The sequence below is a fragment of the Antechinus flavipes genome, chromosome 5, assembly GCF_016432865.1.
Source record: "Antechinus flavipes isolate AdamAnt ecotype Samford, QLD, Australia chromosome 5, AdamAnt_v2, whole genome shotgun sequence".
Taxonomy (NCBI): domain Eukaryota; kingdom Metazoa; phylum Chordata; class Mammalia; order Dasyuromorphia; family Dasyuridae; genus Antechinus; species Antechinus flavipes.
In genome coordinates, this window is record NC_067402.1 from 53,022,667 (window position 1) to 53,040,410 (window position 17,744).

Here is a 17,744-nt window from a genome sequence, read left to right on the forward strand (position 1 = left end):
ATGCAAGACAACATCAAGATGCTTGGAGAGAAAGAGAATGGGATTGTGTGGTATTAAGAGCAGAAGCAGGGGTAGAACCCAAGTTTTTTGACTCAAATTCAGTGCTTGTTCTGGTGTATGATGATTCTTTATTGGTAAATTTTGAAGAACAATTTCAGCAGAGGGATGGGGAAAGAAATCAGAATACCAGCAGTTGAAAAGAAACTAAGTTATAAAGGAAACATTTGGTATAATTTTTTAAAAATAAAATTAATTCAGGAATTCAGGAAACAAAATAAAATTACAATACACATTAAAATAATTAATTTTTATTTAATATACAAAAATAGGCAATTTATTAACTACATTGTTAAACACATTTTAAAAAGATCTTCCCACATAATCTGATAAATAAAAGTCTTTTTATTCAGAATACATCAATGCACCTAAATGTGTAAAGGTCATTGTATGATATCTGTATCTTAATTCATTTACTCAAGGGAAACATTTTTAGAATATATTTGTTATTTGCATATCCTAATTTGTCATATATTCTTTACATTCAGTATGAGTAATAATGATCTTTATTTTATAAAATAGGATAGTTATAAGAAATTTAAAGTGAAATTCAGTATCTAGCTAAGAACTTTGATTATAACAAGTGCTTAAATAAATGTTTTCTAAATTAAATTGATAATTTCATTTTTACAATGAATACTAAATAACTTAGTTTCAGATTCTTTTCAAAAGAAATTTAACCATGTGGTTGAATCTGTTCAAAATAATTTTAAAATTAAAAATGTCATGATTATCTTCTGAAAAGAAGGAACATTACCATCATCCTGAAGTACATCACAATTACCCAAGCAATGTTTTGATGAGTTTGGACACTACATGTACATTAAGACTGTTTCCAAGTAGACGGTAGCACTGTTTCATGGTTAGCTTCTCAGGAAATCCTAGAAAGAGAAAGAGCCAGAGAACAGAGCCAGAGACAAAGAGGGGGGAGTGGAAGGGAGGGAAAAAAGAAAGGGAAGAGAGAAACAGAGAGGGAAGGAAGGAAGGAGGGAGGGAAGGAAAGAGAGAGAGAAAGAGAGAAAAAGAGAGAGGGAGAGAGAGAGAGAGATCAGAGTACAAATATTTGTAAGACTGAATTTCAGACACAAAAGGATCTATTCTTTATAAAATGTCAGGGGAGGGGAGCAAAATTATACAAATGAGTTAATGAAACTTAACAAATGAGATCTCTGACCATGCAATTCATGTCATACCTAGGGGATGAAAAAAGGTTACTGTTTGTTCTTTCTCAAAGGATAACAGGACATCAGGAAGCAGAAACCATGACTTGCAAATGAATTGGATTTAAGTAAGAGAGGACCATGCACAAAGTTATTTACTGTTGGACAATCACTGAGAGGACGAAAGAGGAGCAATGAATTGGAGTGTTGATTGCTCTGCTCCCACAAAGTGCTGCTGCCTCTTTACCTTATTCATATTTTGCAACGTTTTTCTTTAACACAATTCCCCCTAAATCCTACTTGCTTACACTCAAAGTCTTGTTTTCACTGCAGAACACAATTTCAATCTTAATTCTTTCCTAACAATGTCCTCTTTCAGTAGGGCCCATAGACAGATGATTATTCCATAGTTTAATGTAATATTGGGATTACCTTTTGGTCATATAGTATAATAGCAGCCACTCAATGAAAGGCTAATTAATATATGAATTAATGTTCAATGAAGTTAACGAATATCAAGAACAATATAGTATTCATCTAAAAGTATCAAGAGTCAATTCTGGTCACAGATATGTTGCTATGTCAACAATTCAGGGTCTAATACTGAAAATAAAATGACTTAAAGAAAGATCAGTGTGATAAAGTATACACTCTGTAATTACTTTAATTGCAGCATAATCATTCAACCTGTTTTTCAAAAATAAAGAACTTATCTAATCTCAATTATAATTTAATTCAAAGTAACCACCATTTTATAAACATGACTCATTTTAATCATCCCAAGAGATAACCTTTTGTTACAACAAGACTTAAATCATAAGATACATAACATTGGACATAAATAAAAACTAAAACATTAAAAATAAGAAGAAAAAAAAGTATATAGCTAGCTCCACTCAAAATTCTCAAACCCCAAAATGTGGGGCAAATATTTCAGAAAATTCCCTGGTCACAAACAGAACCAAGACAAACAGTACATTCCTATTTGTACAAATCCATCACCCCAACTGGAACAATAATTCAAAACACATATCAAATTATGATTAGTGGTCAACAGGGTGATCTATGAGTATAAAAATAATAATAGTGTTTGTTCATCAGTTACTTCACAGCTCTCATCTTATCAAGCAAATCTATCAAAATTTCAGTGATATATAATTTTATGGGTAGGGATACTCCTTCCACTAATGCAGATCACAGCCCCTCTACAATTGAGGGTTTTTATGTCCACAAATTCATCATAGTGAAGCCAATGGGATGATGGACTTCTCCTGAATTAACCTACACTGGTTACCAAACAAGAGCCACATGGTCCATTACTAAGCCTATTCTTAAACTTTTCTAATTTAATAAAACCTCCACCTTTGAGAACCCATGGTCATCTTTGCACTAGAAGGAGACCCTGAAACAGGTCTTTGGTGAAAACTCTCTCTATATATGTATACATACATATATGTATGTGTGTGTGTGTGTGTGTGTGTGTGTGTGTGTGTGTGTATGAAATATACTTTTTAAAATGCAATTTAAATAACTAAAGTATGTACTTCTAAATTGTATAGCTATCAAAAATCCCTATTTCTTTTATCCAAGCAATTTTATCTCCCCAGCTAAAATCCAAAAGCAAGGTTGAGAACAGTGATTTTATCTATAAAAGTCATGAATGCAAATGTCTACTCTCTTCACTACCTAGTGTGCCCCAGTTTGGGAGGAATTAAGGAAAGGCTGAAGCAATTCATGTACTGCAGATGGATAACTTGACATATTTAAATCAAAGATTACCTGCATTTTACTTACCAAACTCTGGAGGAAATCCATGAAGATTTGCTATTTCTCTAGGGGTAAAATATCGCAGTTTAAGCATCGATAACTTCATAAGCTTCTCTTCTTCTGACAATGTTTCAAGAGACGTGTACACATTTTCAATCTGTAAGCACATCAGATATAATAAAGTTATATTTAATTGCTTTTAGGAAGTGTTGCCCTGTGATATTGTAGAAAAATACAGACACGTCTTCTATTATCAGTAAGGTTACAAAGTCTCCTACTTTGAGCAAAATGCTTAGTACCCCTAAGTCAAAAACACATCATTGCCATCAGAAACCAAGAGTGAAGCAAATCACAGTGTTGAAGAAGCCAGGACATTTTTCTACTGTAATTATCAGTTATGTCAAAACGCTCCACCGCAGAATTCAATCTCTTGCCAACCACAAGATAAAAGGGCATCAGAAAAGATTCCAGGACCCTGCCATGGGAAAGTCTCAGTAGCCCCCCTCAGCCTCCCACAGCCAGGGGGCAGAAATAGCCGTTTGTGCTATCTATGACCCAACTCACTAACGCCAACCTTTTCAAGGGACAAACAACTTAAACAAAACTTTAAATTAAATAAAATTCACTCATCAGATCTAGAAACTGTTAACTCAAGACATTTTTAGGGACAATGAATTTATGTTAATAGTAAGGTTTTAACAGGGCAGAGAAGAATTCACTGAAACCTTGCTATTTAGAGTACAATTCAGTATAAGATAGATCCAATTTCAATTCCATTCATTAAAATTTAGGGCTGAAGTCCCAAAGGAATCTTGTTAAAAACTGGACTTCCCTTGAAAGTGGTCCTTATAACACAGACCCAAAGTATGCATGAAGCTCCAGTGTAATATCAGTAAAAGCATGAGATATTGGCAGAATATTCACAAATGGAGACAATTTGGAGGTGGGGGGAATAAAAAGATTTTGATGAAATCATAAAAATAACTAGCCATATTCTTAAATTCAACGGCACTAAATTTAAAAGATTCTATACTACTTAATATTTTTGGATATATAAGATAGTATTTTTTCCCATCTAGAAGATGAGTTTCTTGGTGTAGGGAACAATCTCCCCTGACCAAAATTGGGAATTCATAAGTACCTGACAGTTTTAGGAAGTTGTCAGAGGATGAAGAGGATAGGAGAATCAATATGTATCAGAGACAGGGATTAGATTCTTCCTGTTTCCAAGACAAGTTCTTTCACTTCTCTGCCACAGTGTCTCTCAAGATTATATAGGGACATGTAAACTAATGCCAATCGATACCTCTAAAAGTAGGGAAGACAATTTTTAAAACTTTATGATTTCATGTGTTTAAAGATTTAAATTCAATTTGAAAATGTTACTGCAGATTACCTGTATATCCTCAGCAGTTTGCAAGACAGATCCAGTCCCTTCTATATAGGTTCCATATCTAAAAAAAAAAAAAAAAAAAAGAAAATTATTTCAGATGTGTGTGAGCAAACAACAATGCAGAACTGATGGGTGATAAATTTATACCTATGAATACATAAAATAATCTTAAGAGTAAAAAAAAATTCTGTTGTGCATTCAATTGTGTTCTGATTCTTGGTCTGCCATTTCCTTCTCCAGTGTGTTCCCATTTTATAGATGATGAACCCAGGCAGGAAGGGATTAAGTGACTTGTCTGGGATCAAATAGCTACCTCAGTGTGCAAAGCCACATTTGACCTCAGGTCTTTTTGATTCCAGACTTATAATTCTCTCTTCCTTCTGCACCATCCAGATGCATACCTCCCCTACCCCTGCTCCTCCTCTCCCATATCAAAACACAAGGGAAAAATGCATGGACCCTTCTGTCCAAACTTTCTCAACACTATCATCCTTTCAGAGATGTTTTAATAGCCACATTTTATTATATTTTAAATATCTACCACCATTTTAAAAGATCCACATATTCCATCATATTCCATAACATTCATTAAGAGCTGCCCAAATAATGAGTCAGTATAAGTCTTACTGAAACAAAAAATGACTTGTTAAAATAAACTTGCTTTCTTCTTCTTAACAAATAAAATTTGTCATCTTCATGACATTCATTAATTAAGCACCTACTATATGCAAAGCACTAGGCTAAGAGCTCTACAGACAGAAAAAGATAACTTCTGTTCTCAAGAAGTGTACATTTTACCAGGAAGAAACAACAGAGCTAGGAGAGTTGAGCCAGGAATGTGGTGGTTAATATTTAACAACCAGTTCTCTGGGGGTAGGGTGGGACATATACATATATATATCTCATACTTTCAAGTTTAATCTGCATTATTAGCATTTTCTCCATCTCTTTCTTAAGTCTAAATAAGCAAAAGGACAATAAATCAAGCCTTAATTTGTAGTGTTTGCAAAATTTTGAGGTGTAAATACTTACAATGAAAATTTAACAATCAGCTATTGTAAACCTGTACAAACTATTTTGAGCACACGCCTGCTTTCAGCTCATTATACAGTATTTAGGTCATAAAGCAGACTGCCAAACTGTGTCCCTGCCACAGAAGTGATGGCATGGAATGAATCTGTGACCAAAACCTATCAAGTCTGTTGGCTCTCTCACCTAATGTCATCATTCTCAGAGATCTCTTTGACTCTTTCCCTGTCTTCAGTCCCACATACAACTACAGAGCAAGTCCTTTTAATTCTATCTCCGTTAATACATTTATTAAAAATAATGTGATTGGGAAGGTTTCATTTTAACAGTGCATGGATCTAACAGATATAATTCTTTGTAACTTCAAGGCACAATGAAAAGAAGGGAGTTAAGGAATTTAGTCATTCAACCATCTATAGAAATCTCGTTTCTGCCATGAGTAATTAAGATCCTCTGAAGGTCACCGAACAAATGGCATTGTCCTTTATAAGCACTTTTGTGGGTTGTGCACATAATGTTCTGCCAAAAGAAATTTTCACTCATGTTCTATTGGACCAAAAAGCAAGCAATTAGAGAAAATTAATTCTAACAGAAACATTTCCAAAATATGACACTTTTTGAAGGGTAATTAAAGGGGCTCTGGTGAATAAAGACAGAGATATTTTTGCCCATCAATAGAGTCTTTCTAAAGCTTACCCTTTTGTAAAGCACGTCGATCGCCTGCAAGTAGGCCGAACAATGTCCAACAGAAGAGCATAGCGTAACAGGGCCTTTGGTGGCAAAAAGTACTGACTCATATCATCGTCATCCTCAAGGAAATCTTTTAACATCTGAACAGAGAGATCGCTGTCCTGCTGAAGTTTTCTCTTTATTTCTTCTGCAGTTTCCAGTTTGAAAAGGAATGTCTCTTTCCCACAACATGGGGGGTTGCCATCAGAGGGAGGGTTTGGTTCCATTTTGTTCTCTAGACTATTTTTCCTCACATCTACTGTAATCGTGTGTCTTTGTGCATTTGCAGATTCAACTGTGGGAAATTCAACCAATATCTAATAGGAAGTAAAAAGATGCATACATTTTTAAAAAGAAAAGAGAAATTCACTATTGCTGCCCAATGAATTAATAAAGTAATTACTTTGGTCATTTAAAAGGTTTGCCTTAAAAAAATTAAATACTAAAAAAGTGACATCATAGGGCTCAAGAAACAATCTATCATCCATTTTAATATGTCATCAGATAACGTAGGATAGGAGGATATTGTGCTCTGTCTCTCAGAGCTAAACAGAAGCTGTCTAGCAAAGTTTAGCAGGAGTTACTTGGCAGAATAGCAACTTACTGAAAATGGGTTTTGGACCTAAGGTTTCATTAAAAAAGAACTGGATCACTTCCATGAACAAAGGAAAAACAATAATGGAAAGAAGAAAAGTCTTTTTTACATCCAGTGGGTATTTATTGCATGTAGCTCCCTTAGGACATACAACAACTTCCAAACAGCTCAATTATTTCTGCAAAATTTGGATCATTTTATAAAGGTTCATTTATTTAAAAAAAAAATACAAGTACTCTTCTAATACAACATAATATTTTCAACAAAAAAATCAAAAAAAAATACTTTGGCTAAGATATTTTTCTGTTTTACTCACAGAGTTGACCTTATACTCTATACTTGACAAATGATATACTATCATGACACATGGGATAAAAAAGCTGTCTTTCACATAAGAAATAAGATTACTCTATTGGACATTGCTTTGAATTCTCCTTGGTGGTAGAGACTTGCAGTTTCACAGACCCAATTTGGCCATCTCATCTCTCACCTGGAAACCACTATGATAAAAACTATACTATTGAACTGTAAGTTGTAGATCCTAATTAGTATCATACTCGTTGTTACCAATCATCTGAGTTTAATCATCTGGTTTAGCCAGCTAAGATATCACAGAAAATAACAGAGAGTATAACCATGAAGAAGAGGAAGAAGATCAGAGGTGTCCATATGACTAATTTGATTAAATATAAAATACTTTAAAAATGAATGGACAGGAAAAAACAAAACGTGATACTACCTGACCAGGAACTTGAAAAGGTAATGGTTCTGACTGAAGTTTTGCAATAAGAAAGTAACGTAGTCTAGAATTTGGGATGCCAAGCTACAAACAAACATCATGAATTAGTCACATAAAATCAAATTTCAATTTCAATTAAAAAGCTGCATCACAATAACTATAATTAGTAGGTTTTTTAAACAGTCTTCTAAGCATACATTTTCCTTTTCGTAGCAATAGAAGTGGCTATTGGTTTGCAAACGTAATTTTTCTGACCTTCTAAATTCTTGCTTTTATATTCAATTGATGGAAGTGAGGATTGCACCCAATAAATATTTTACTAGAGAACCATTTTCATTGTAGTTAAATATTAGGAAAATATGTAAGTAAGAATCAGGGCAGGGATTGAACCAATGGCTTCATTAACATAAAGAACTATCAAATAAAGAAACAGACATTTCCCTTTATTAATGCTACTGGGCTTCTTTTCTGCAACTTAGTCGTAGAGTTGCCTATCTAAGTAAAGTCATATTCAAATACTGATATTTTTTCAGTTTAAGTAAATGAAATTCAAATATATTAGGACTATACTATCTCTATAGTACCTTTCAGCTATAAATTGTCTACTTATGCCAATGTTTGGTTTTTCATTTATTAACCCATCTTATTCAAAAAAACTATGACTGTGTTGTAGAAATTTAAAGGTAGCCAAATATGAAGACATTTTAAAATACTTCTTGAAATTTAACATCACTCATTTTCAAATTTTATATCTAGCTTTAGGAATTAGTTCTTTTTAAATGTATCTCTTTTTAATTTCCATAATTTGAAAAACATGGGTAGGGAAAAAAAAATAAAGAACCAAGGCAAAAGATAAAATAGATACTAATGGCATATTGGGGGGGAAAGATCAGTGGTCTATCAAAAATTGCTTTAATCCCAAAGTAGGAAGTTTTGGGTTTTTTAGATTATAAAGTCATGACCTAACATTAAATTTGATATGATCAATTTCACATATTTTTGAATTATTTTAAAATATGATAAAGATTTCAAAATTCAATTTTGGAATCATACAATTAAACCATATTTTAAAACCATAACTCCTACATCCCAGATAGAGTAAAAAAGAAATATTATATGTGCTTTAAATGTTTTAAGTATTTAAACAATTAAACAAACTTACTGTTTGTGATTGAATGAATGCAACATAAATTACCAAAAAAACCTTATTTCTCATAAAAACATGTATACATGCAATGTTTACAAATTCATACATAAAATACATAGAAGAATGTGAAAAGATATAAATGGGGAAGACTATATGTGTGTTCTACTAAAAAGGTCAAAAGGTATCTACAAAACTCATTTATGAAACAGAAATTCTATTGACTGAATCAAATTCTTGAAACAAAAGCCTTCAAGCTATCAAATATATAGATCACTATAAATTATTACTTACAGACGTTGGAGATAATAGAAACTCTTGGTATTTAAAGCCACAGTTTTCTAGTGTTTGAACAAAAAGGTCTCTGGAAAAAATGTTTTTAAAAGTAATTTCATTATGCAATTACAAATACATTTGTAGAACTCATATTAAAAAATAACTTTATTTAAATTGCATTTCCATGTAAGTTCTTTAAAACTAATTTTTTTAAATTGCATTTCCATGGAAGCTCTAAAAAACTCAGTTAAATATTCAAGGTAGGGTTGTTCTGTGACTTTAGAGATAGTCCATTGTTATACTCTTTTCCAATGCTCTGCTCAACTTTAAAGTTCTTTTACAATTCAGTGAAACTTGATTTCACCTAGAATGGGTTCAATTTCCACCAATACAGATTTGGATCCTTCTATAACTCAATAAATGATCTTTAAGAGCCTCTGTGTAGGGGTAACTAGATGGTGCAGTAGATATAGCATAAGAGCTGGAGTCAGGAGAACCCAAGTTCAAATCCAGCCTCGGACACTTAATGGTTCCTAGCTGTATGACCCTTCATCAATCAACTCTCTTGCCAAGTTTACAGCCACGTAAACCTCGCTAGGCTGGATTATCAGATGACAGACATGGAGTCTGTGACTAAGTTCAATATGAAAGCATTTCTAAGCTTGCTGAACTGTCCAGGTCTAGTCTTTCAATGGAAGAACTACCAAAAACCCAAGGTCACCACCAGGCTAGAAGGTAGGATCAGAGAAGGGCACTCTGAGAATTCTGTAATAAAATTATAGCAATATAAACACATGGGTTCTTCAAGAAGATGAATAATTAAGGTTGATAATCAGGATTTCTCTGCACAGTGTGCTACTGGATGCTGTGAAGCAATCCCTGGCACTGCACAAAGGAAAACATTGTAATAAAGTGAATACAGCCAACACACCTGCTTAACACTCTGGGCTGGCAATGTACACTGGGCTCAGATGGTCTAGACAACCACTGAACACTGCTTATAATCAATCAAATGATCAAAAAAACCTGACTCCTTATTGGTTTATGCTAAATCACTAAACTAATTCAATAACAATGCACAGGTGATTATAATGGGTACGGAAACAACATCCATTTATATTTTGAAGTTTTATATGGAATTTTTAAAAATAGTTTCCATCAAAGTTGATGATGAAATAAGGATCCATGAACCTAGTTGGAAAACCAGAGGAAACACTTCACAGGAGTTCTCCATACTAATAAATTCAAAGGTCTAGTAAAAAATATATCTCTCTTGCACATACTTAGACATGTCCCCAATAGAATTTGTAAAATCTTTAAGTGTAGAGGCTACCTCTCTCTTTGCAGCCTCAGTATTTAGCACAGTACTTGGCATCTAGTAGCACTTAAATCATTGTTTGTTAATACCAAATTTTAAAAATAGCTCCATGGTTCTGGCAAAATTAATGTACTTACAAACACAACAAATTGCTATTAATGTATATATGAAGAAATAAGTTTCAGATGAGTTAAGTGATCATTTTGCTAATAAGTAGCAGAGATAGATTAGTATTCTAAAGATTTGTTACCATTTAATGAAAATCAACAAATATTTTCTAAGGAACCTGTTTTATTTATTACACTATTTTAGACACTATGGAACACCAAAAAGTAAATAACTTGTTTATGTGGAAAAGTGCCTCTTAAATGAATGAAATTTAGAATTTTAACTGCTTTCCACAAAAATGGACAGCCATCATATTTTTCTTTATGAGTACCTAATTATTTTCATTTCAGCTGTTAAATTTGTTAATTTAAATTTTGTATTTGATGCAAATTAAGACAACTCTGAGATACCACTACACACCTGTCAGATTGGCTAAGATAACAGGAAAAAATAATGATGAATGTTGGAGGGGATGCGGGAAAACTGGGACACTAATGCATTGTTGGTGGAGTTGTGAACGAATCCAACCATTCTGGAGAGCAATCTGGAATTATGCCCAAAAAATTATCAAATAGTGCATACCCTTTGATCCAGCAGTGTTTCTATTGGGCTTATATCCCAAAGAAATACTAAAGAAGGGAAAGGGACCTGTATGTGCCAAAATGTTTGTAGCAGCCCTGTTTGTAGTGGCTAGAAACTGGAAAATGAATGGATGCCCATCAATTGGAGAATGGCTGGGTAAATTGTGGTATATGAATGTTATGGAATATTATTGCTCTGTAAGGAATGACCAGCAGGATGAATACAGAGAGGAACTGGCGAGACCTACATGAACTGATGCTAAGTGAAATGAGCAGAACCAGGAGATCATTATACACTTCGACAACGATATTGTATGAGGACATATTTTGATGGAAGTGGATTTCTTTGACAAAGAGACCTAACTAAGTTTCAATTGATAAATGACGGACATAAGCAACTACACCCAAAGAACGAACACTGGGAAACGAATGTGAACTATTTGCATTTTTGTTTTTCTTCCCGGGTTATTTATACCTTCTGAATCCAATTCTCCCTATGCAACAAGAGAACTGTTCGGTTCTGCAAACATATATTGTATCTAGGATATACTGCAACATATCCAACATATAAAGGACTGCTTGCCATCTAGGGGAGGGGGTGGAGGGAGGGAGAGGGAAAAAATCGGAAAAGAAACGAGTGCAAGGAATAATGTTGTCAATATAAAGTAATCATTAAATAAAAAATAAAAATTAAAAAAAATTTTGTATTTGAAAAGAGTTTAACTGTTCCATCATGTAACCTGAATTTATTATTTTTTTTTTTTGCGGGGCAGGGGGTAAGGGGGAGAATCTAGATTAATGATTTATTTGGTGCTGAGAAGCTGTCTAATGTGGAAATTTTCTTCAGTGATGCATCTGACAGCTCAGCTGTAACTTAAAATTTTGGGGAGGTGTCTAAGTCACTGAAATGTTAAGTGACTTATTCATAAGCCAGTATGTGTCAGAGGCAGGAAATGGATCCAAATGATCCCCCCACTTCCAGGCTGGTCATCTAGCTACTCTGTCTTTCTTGAATATCAAGCATTATGGCTTTAATTTCACAATGTGACAGTAGAGTTTGGTTACAGGGAATTAATTATATTATTTGAAATATGTTGATTAAAACAATATTTCATGAACTAGTCCAAAATGAAAATGAAAAAAAATCAGTAGGCATATCACAAAAAATTAATGTTTTTTATTAAAAGAACTATGGTTCTATTTCATACCTACATAAATGTTATATTTCAGTATTTGAATGTACTTATTTCTGAAGTAGCCATTTCAGTATCTTCTGTTGCAAGACCAACTGGCTTTTAAATGCAATCAAGACAAATATATTTTACCTGGCAGAAGACACTTCAAATCCTTTAACATTTTCTAAAAGGATATATTTTGGTAATTTTTGCAACCTGTAAGAAAAAAATTTTTTCTGTAAATTAGATTACAAGAAAAGAACAAAATCTACCCTATTATTTAGGAAAAGCATTTTTCAACTCATTCCAAAGTAAAATGAGTTCATTATTCATGTACCTTGTGGAGATAAATAGGGCTCAGCCAAATTATCACGTCAGAAGTAAACTTAAAGCAAATTCCTTTTAGACAATATAATTATAAAACACAATAGACTGAGAGACAGAGACATGAGTTCTAGTCTTGGATCTGCCTCTAACTCACTGTGTCACAAGTGTTTTTAATATTAAACTTCTCTGGGTCTCATAAATCTGTAAAATGAGAGTTGAACAAGGTGAGCTAAGTTTAAGATACCTTTTAGCTCCCAAGTTAAATCTATAGCAAGAACGGTCTGTGGTATCTGGATAAAGTGAAAACAAGTATCACATTTACCCCAAGTGCAAATTTTCATGCTTCATATAGGACTCTGAAGAAATTTAAGGCTATACCTTGGGAGAATATGAAGAATATGAAGGAAACTCTTTGTCCTTGGATCAGTCACATCTCCCTGTAGGCCAATTCTGGAGGGATAAAGAACACAAGCATGGAAAAAATCCAAATCACAAATTATTCTGAAAATCATGATTAACTCTGTTGCTTAGAAAGAAATTAGTGTGCTTCTCCTGTTCCAATTCTTTAATATTCAAAAGGACTGAATAATGAGTCAAACAGGATTTTGTGGTTTGCACTAAAAATCCAACCACCTGTCAGAGCAATGTTTCTATGGAAAAACATATTCTGCATTCTCAACAACTGTTTTACAATTGAGCTTTGGAATGGAATTTACACTATATCCAGGCTCTTAATTATGCAGGCTATTCCACAATAAATCACATTACATATTAATGGGCTACTTAAGAAAATGTCACTAAGCAATAGTTATAAAAATGGATAAATATTAGAACATGGTGGGTCAGATTACATAATAATAAAGGCTTGTGAATATAATGAATTATATTGACAAAAAGTAAAATGTGTTATCCTTTACAAATTCTTCACAAGTAGCTCTCCCAGTAGAAAACTATTTATTATACCTACCTTGTAAATGGCTGACATGGAGGGCTCATTAAAATCATATTGAAAGACAGCTGATTAAATTCTTGTAGCGTAATTCCCTAGATAATTTAGAAGAATAGACAGGATTTAAACAAAGGAGGAAGGAATAAGCTACCTTTATTTAGGACTTTATATTTTCCCAAGCACTTTCCTATGCCCCAGATCATCTTAAGAATTCCATGAGGGGCAGCTAGATGGCACAATGATTAGAGCATCCGTCCCAGAGTCAGGAGAATCTGAGTTAAAATAGGATCTAAGACATTTAACATTTACTTGCTGTGTGACCCTAGACAAGTCACTTAACCCCAACTGTCTCATCAATACAACAACAATAAAAGAATCCCATGAGAAACACAGAACAGGTGACATTCTCCATATCTGAGGGATCAAGTGTCAAATGCACAAAGCCACCAAAGATGGCACCAGCAGAACTTCCACTGGAATCATGGTCTCCTGCCTCCCGCTCCAGCACTCCCTCCATCCTCCCCTTTCCTTTTTGTTTTAGCTCTTTGTATATGGTAGAACTAGAAGTAGAGAGAGCTTGTTCTATAATTATTTGAAATGAGTGCTTAACTTTGAAAATGCATTTTAGAGTTCAAAGTACATTTATAAAGAATGGGAATTCAGCACAATTCTGTGCGTGAGCTCCTGAGCGCCTCCAGGATCTTGTCTACCTCTGGTCAGCAGTCTCATCAGCTGCAGGATGCTCTCCTGAGCACCCTCCATCTCCAAGTCTTTTCTTCTTCAGATTAAACACTGTCAACTCTTTCCACTGATCCACATGGGATCCATATGATACCATCCTTCAAAGCCAGCCTTAAAAACATCTTAAAGATGAGAAAGGAACCAGATTGAGGAGAGAATGCAGAAGAAACCAGGATGATCTGTTTATCCAATGAGCAGCAGCAATATTATGAAAGAACTATTAAGAATTCTGCAGTTCCTAATCCTGAATGGAGGGGGAAAGGATTTACATATCAATGGGGGAGAACATTTAATGACTTGAAAGGCTTTTAGGTATTCCTGACAAAAAAACAACTTAATGGAAAATTTGACATATAAGAAAAAGGGGAAACATAAAGCAAACATTAAAGACCAATTATGGCTAGGGGAGAGGGAAATTCTGCATTTCCATGCTCTGTTTTTGGTACTTTCAATGGATCCATGATTATATTCATTAATGCGGACTCGCCTTCTACTGATGCCTTTTAAAATCTGCTCAACTTGTAGCCACATTGTCCTATTTAGACCATGCAAGGCGAATATGCCCAATTCACTGGACTCTGTCCTTTTACTTTTTTTTAACATTTCAGGATTATCAACACATCATCCATTCTTGATTCATGACCCATTTTTTTCTGGCATATATTTCCCTTTATAACATTTGTTACACAAAACTTCTTACAATCAAATAAATGGTAACATGCTCTAGCCTCACACTCACATATGTGCACATGCACACATATACCCACTTTATTCCATTTTTCTTCAGTTGTTCCTATTTTAATTCTTTCACGATCATGCTGTTCCACAACTCATATGCACAGAGTAACATCAAGAGAATGCTTGTGTTTAAAAGATGGGTTTTTATGATGATGAGCAGTTTGGGTCAGAGAAACCCTGTGCAATTTGACAAATGTGAACCAATTTCATCTCCTGTTCCTTCTCAATCCTGGGCCAAGCTCATTGTCCTTCGGCAGTTCCTGTTATGCACATATGGACAGGCTCATTTAGCCAGCTGCACGTCATAATCTAAGCAAAGTATATTTTTCATGCTTTGCTTCTCCATTGTGGGTAATGAGATGGTGCTTGCCAGGTTTTCAAGCAAAGAGTCAGTGATCTCCAACCGTGCCTGGGAAATGATATTCAGGAGATAGCATGCAAGGAAAAAAGGTAGGTCCTAGTGCCCACCCAGACTATGAGATACCAGTGAAAAGGACAAGAGTGAAAAGCTCGAGGATCCAATGCCATCTCATACAAGACACCTAAATCATGGACCTCGTGATGGGCTCCTGGCTCTCTGTAGGCTTCTCCAGATTACCACGAGGGTCCATGAATCCCTGCACAGAGGCTCATTTTCTCTTCAATTGTCCTTCACTGTTTTATTATGTGAGTCTGCTCTTGAGCTTCCTTCATTCTCCACAAGGCTTTTTAAGTGAGATTGTTCTCCAAATTGTTTTTGCCCTGGGGTGCCATGTCTTTCTAGTTAACAAGAATACTAGCCAAGAGGCAATTTCTGGGGTCCTTCAGCTGCCTCCTTGTGGTGATTGTTTTGGATCTGTCAAAATTATCTAGGAAATGGTAATAGAATGTTAAAATATTTTGGATATACCCCATTTCCCAAGGCTAAGGCCCAAAAAGCAGGATATGTCCAAAGCTTGACATAACAACAATCCTTTGCGTTCAGAATGAATGATATCACTCCCTAGCAAAGTGTGTTGCTTGGACCAGCACCAAATGTTTCCCCTTTTTCCCAGGGCCATCCATCACATATTCACAATTCCTGTTTTCTTGTCACTGATAGGGACTGCACTCCTGTTCCGATCACAGAACTCTAGTTCCATGTCCCACAGACTGGCCACAATCCCCCAAAACTTGAGGCAATGACTGTGCTCACAGGACCAAAGAACAGCTGTATTGTTCCAAGAAATACTAATCAAGAGAACTATATCAAGAGCTAAGAAGGATTTTATTGTGGGCCAACCTCCTTCATGTATATAAGTAGCTCCATCATCAGCAGTATTGAGCCCTCTTTCTTGGGAGTAGAGGGGACTTCCATTTACAAACTTGTTTTTCTCTCTCAGAAATGAATTAAACTTCTGTTTGTATCCTGACTCTTGTGTCTCTCTTCTGCTCTGTTGACTTGGCTCTAGCTACCCACAGGTTAGAGGCTGGTGCAGTTCAATTGACAAAAGGCAAGGTCTTTCCTTTTGTACACTTTTCCACTTTTGGAAATGAATATCAGTATCTAAGCAGGATTTGTTTGGCCACTATCTTCTAATCTTTTTCCTTTCTTCTGGTATGACATTTACTGACTTTTGCTCTAACCAACTGGTCACTTGCTGTCTATTAAGACAATAAATTTCATTGTTTGTCATGTGGACTCTCCATATTTAGTGCCCTCTGTCTTCTTGAACGGTATATTTACAGTAAACAGTTCTGAGGTTCTTGAAAAGTCTGGAATCTGTGGCTTCTTTCACTTCTTGCTCTTGAAGCACTTCCCAAAATATTCTCCTGAAATCCAGAGATGAGCTCTGATATGTCCCCAGTCAATATGAACTAGACAAGACAAATTTCCTTTTTATGGTTTTCATCACAGTCCACCACTCATTAATATATGGCATATATACTGGGACAGATAGAACAAGACTGGTATTACAAGCAACCAAACTATCTACCTCTGTGCTCATTTTTGAGAAGTCACAATGGCCACACAGACAAAAGAGCTACCCATGGCAACCTCCATGGGGCCCTTGCTAAAAGCTCTCTCAAGTAATAGCCAAAATGCACTACTAGATTCCCACTAGAGTCCCTCTTACTCAGACATTCAACAGACATGCACCATAATCACTTTCTCTACATGCTCCCATACCCCCACTCTCACACCCAAACAGCTTCCATCCAACTCAAAGCCACAGCCATTGCACATGGCTTCCTGCTCCCTATAAATATTCCCACAAAAGCATGAAATCACTCACTCTGCTTTTTAGCCACCCCAACAATATAAAGAAATGAGGAGAAAATCTTTCATAGCAAAAAATCCCAAGGCCTGCAGTTGTGCCCATTTCTTAGCCCAGTAATATTCTAGGCTCTTACAAGAATCCCAAGCCTGTTTTCTACCCATTTTCCAGTGGAGAGAGGAAAGACCTCCTTTTCGTCCCCCAGATGCCTCAGAAAAGAAAATGTTTACTTCACAGAAATATCCCTATTAACTCAGAGAACTATTATATAACTTCCAATTTGGTCTGCAGAGGAAAAGCCTCTGAAGGACTCACACAGTATTTTGTTTTGTTTTTGTCCCGGACTCTCACGACATTTTTGGCTGGCTGTCTCCTCAGTACTCATTACAAAGTGATAAGCAATGCTAAGGGCTCTCAGCACTGGCCCAATCCTGTTCTCGCAGGTAGGCAGCTCAGATCCACTTCAGGGCAAGGCCTGAATCAAAAGTTCACAAACCCACCAGTGCTTCTCTCCAACCTCCAGTGGAAATTGTTAAGAAAAGTGCAAGAAGTCAAAGCACAGTATTCCTAAGCAACATCTCTCTCTCATCAAGTTGAAAATACTTGATTTTGGTCCTCTGTTCCACAAGAGTGATGGATGTCCCTGAATTAAAATGGCATTCGTCACAGGCTACGTGGGCC

At 35.3% G+C, this 17,744-nt stretch overlaps 1 protein-coding gene across 4 annotated transcripts in view; it reads right to left on the reverse strand.

The window, feature by feature from the left end:
- Positions 1–292: 292 nt before the first annotated feature.
- The window catches only part of TRDMT1 (tRNA aspartic acid methyltransferase 1), a 61,345-nt gene continuing 43,893 nt past the window's right edge, over positions 293–17,744 (reverse strand). For all 4 annotated transcript variants that reach the window (XM_051963131.1, XM_051963134.1, XM_051963133.1 and 1 more), the window contains 9 exons: positions 13,366–13,442; positions 12,777–12,848; positions 12,222–12,287; positions 8,908–8,977; positions 7,470–7,553; positions 6,103–6,452; positions 4,381–4,438; positions 3,012–3,141; positions 293–938 (listed from right to left, as the gene is read on the reverse strand). In XM_051963131.1, the coding sequence (XP_051819091.1) occupies positions 838–938; positions 3,012–3,141; positions 4,381–4,438; positions 6,103–6,452; positions 7,470–7,553; positions 8,908–8,977; positions 12,222–12,287; positions 12,777–12,848; positions 13,366–13,403 (969 nt within the window). In that variant the 5' untranslated portion in view covers positions 13,404–13,442 and the 3' untranslated portion in view covers positions 293–837. The remainder of the gene's footprint in view (positions 939–3,011; positions 3,142–4,380; positions 4,439–6,102; positions 6,453–7,469; positions 7,554–8,907; positions 8,978–12,221; positions 12,288–12,776; positions 12,849–13,365; positions 13,443–17,744) is intronic.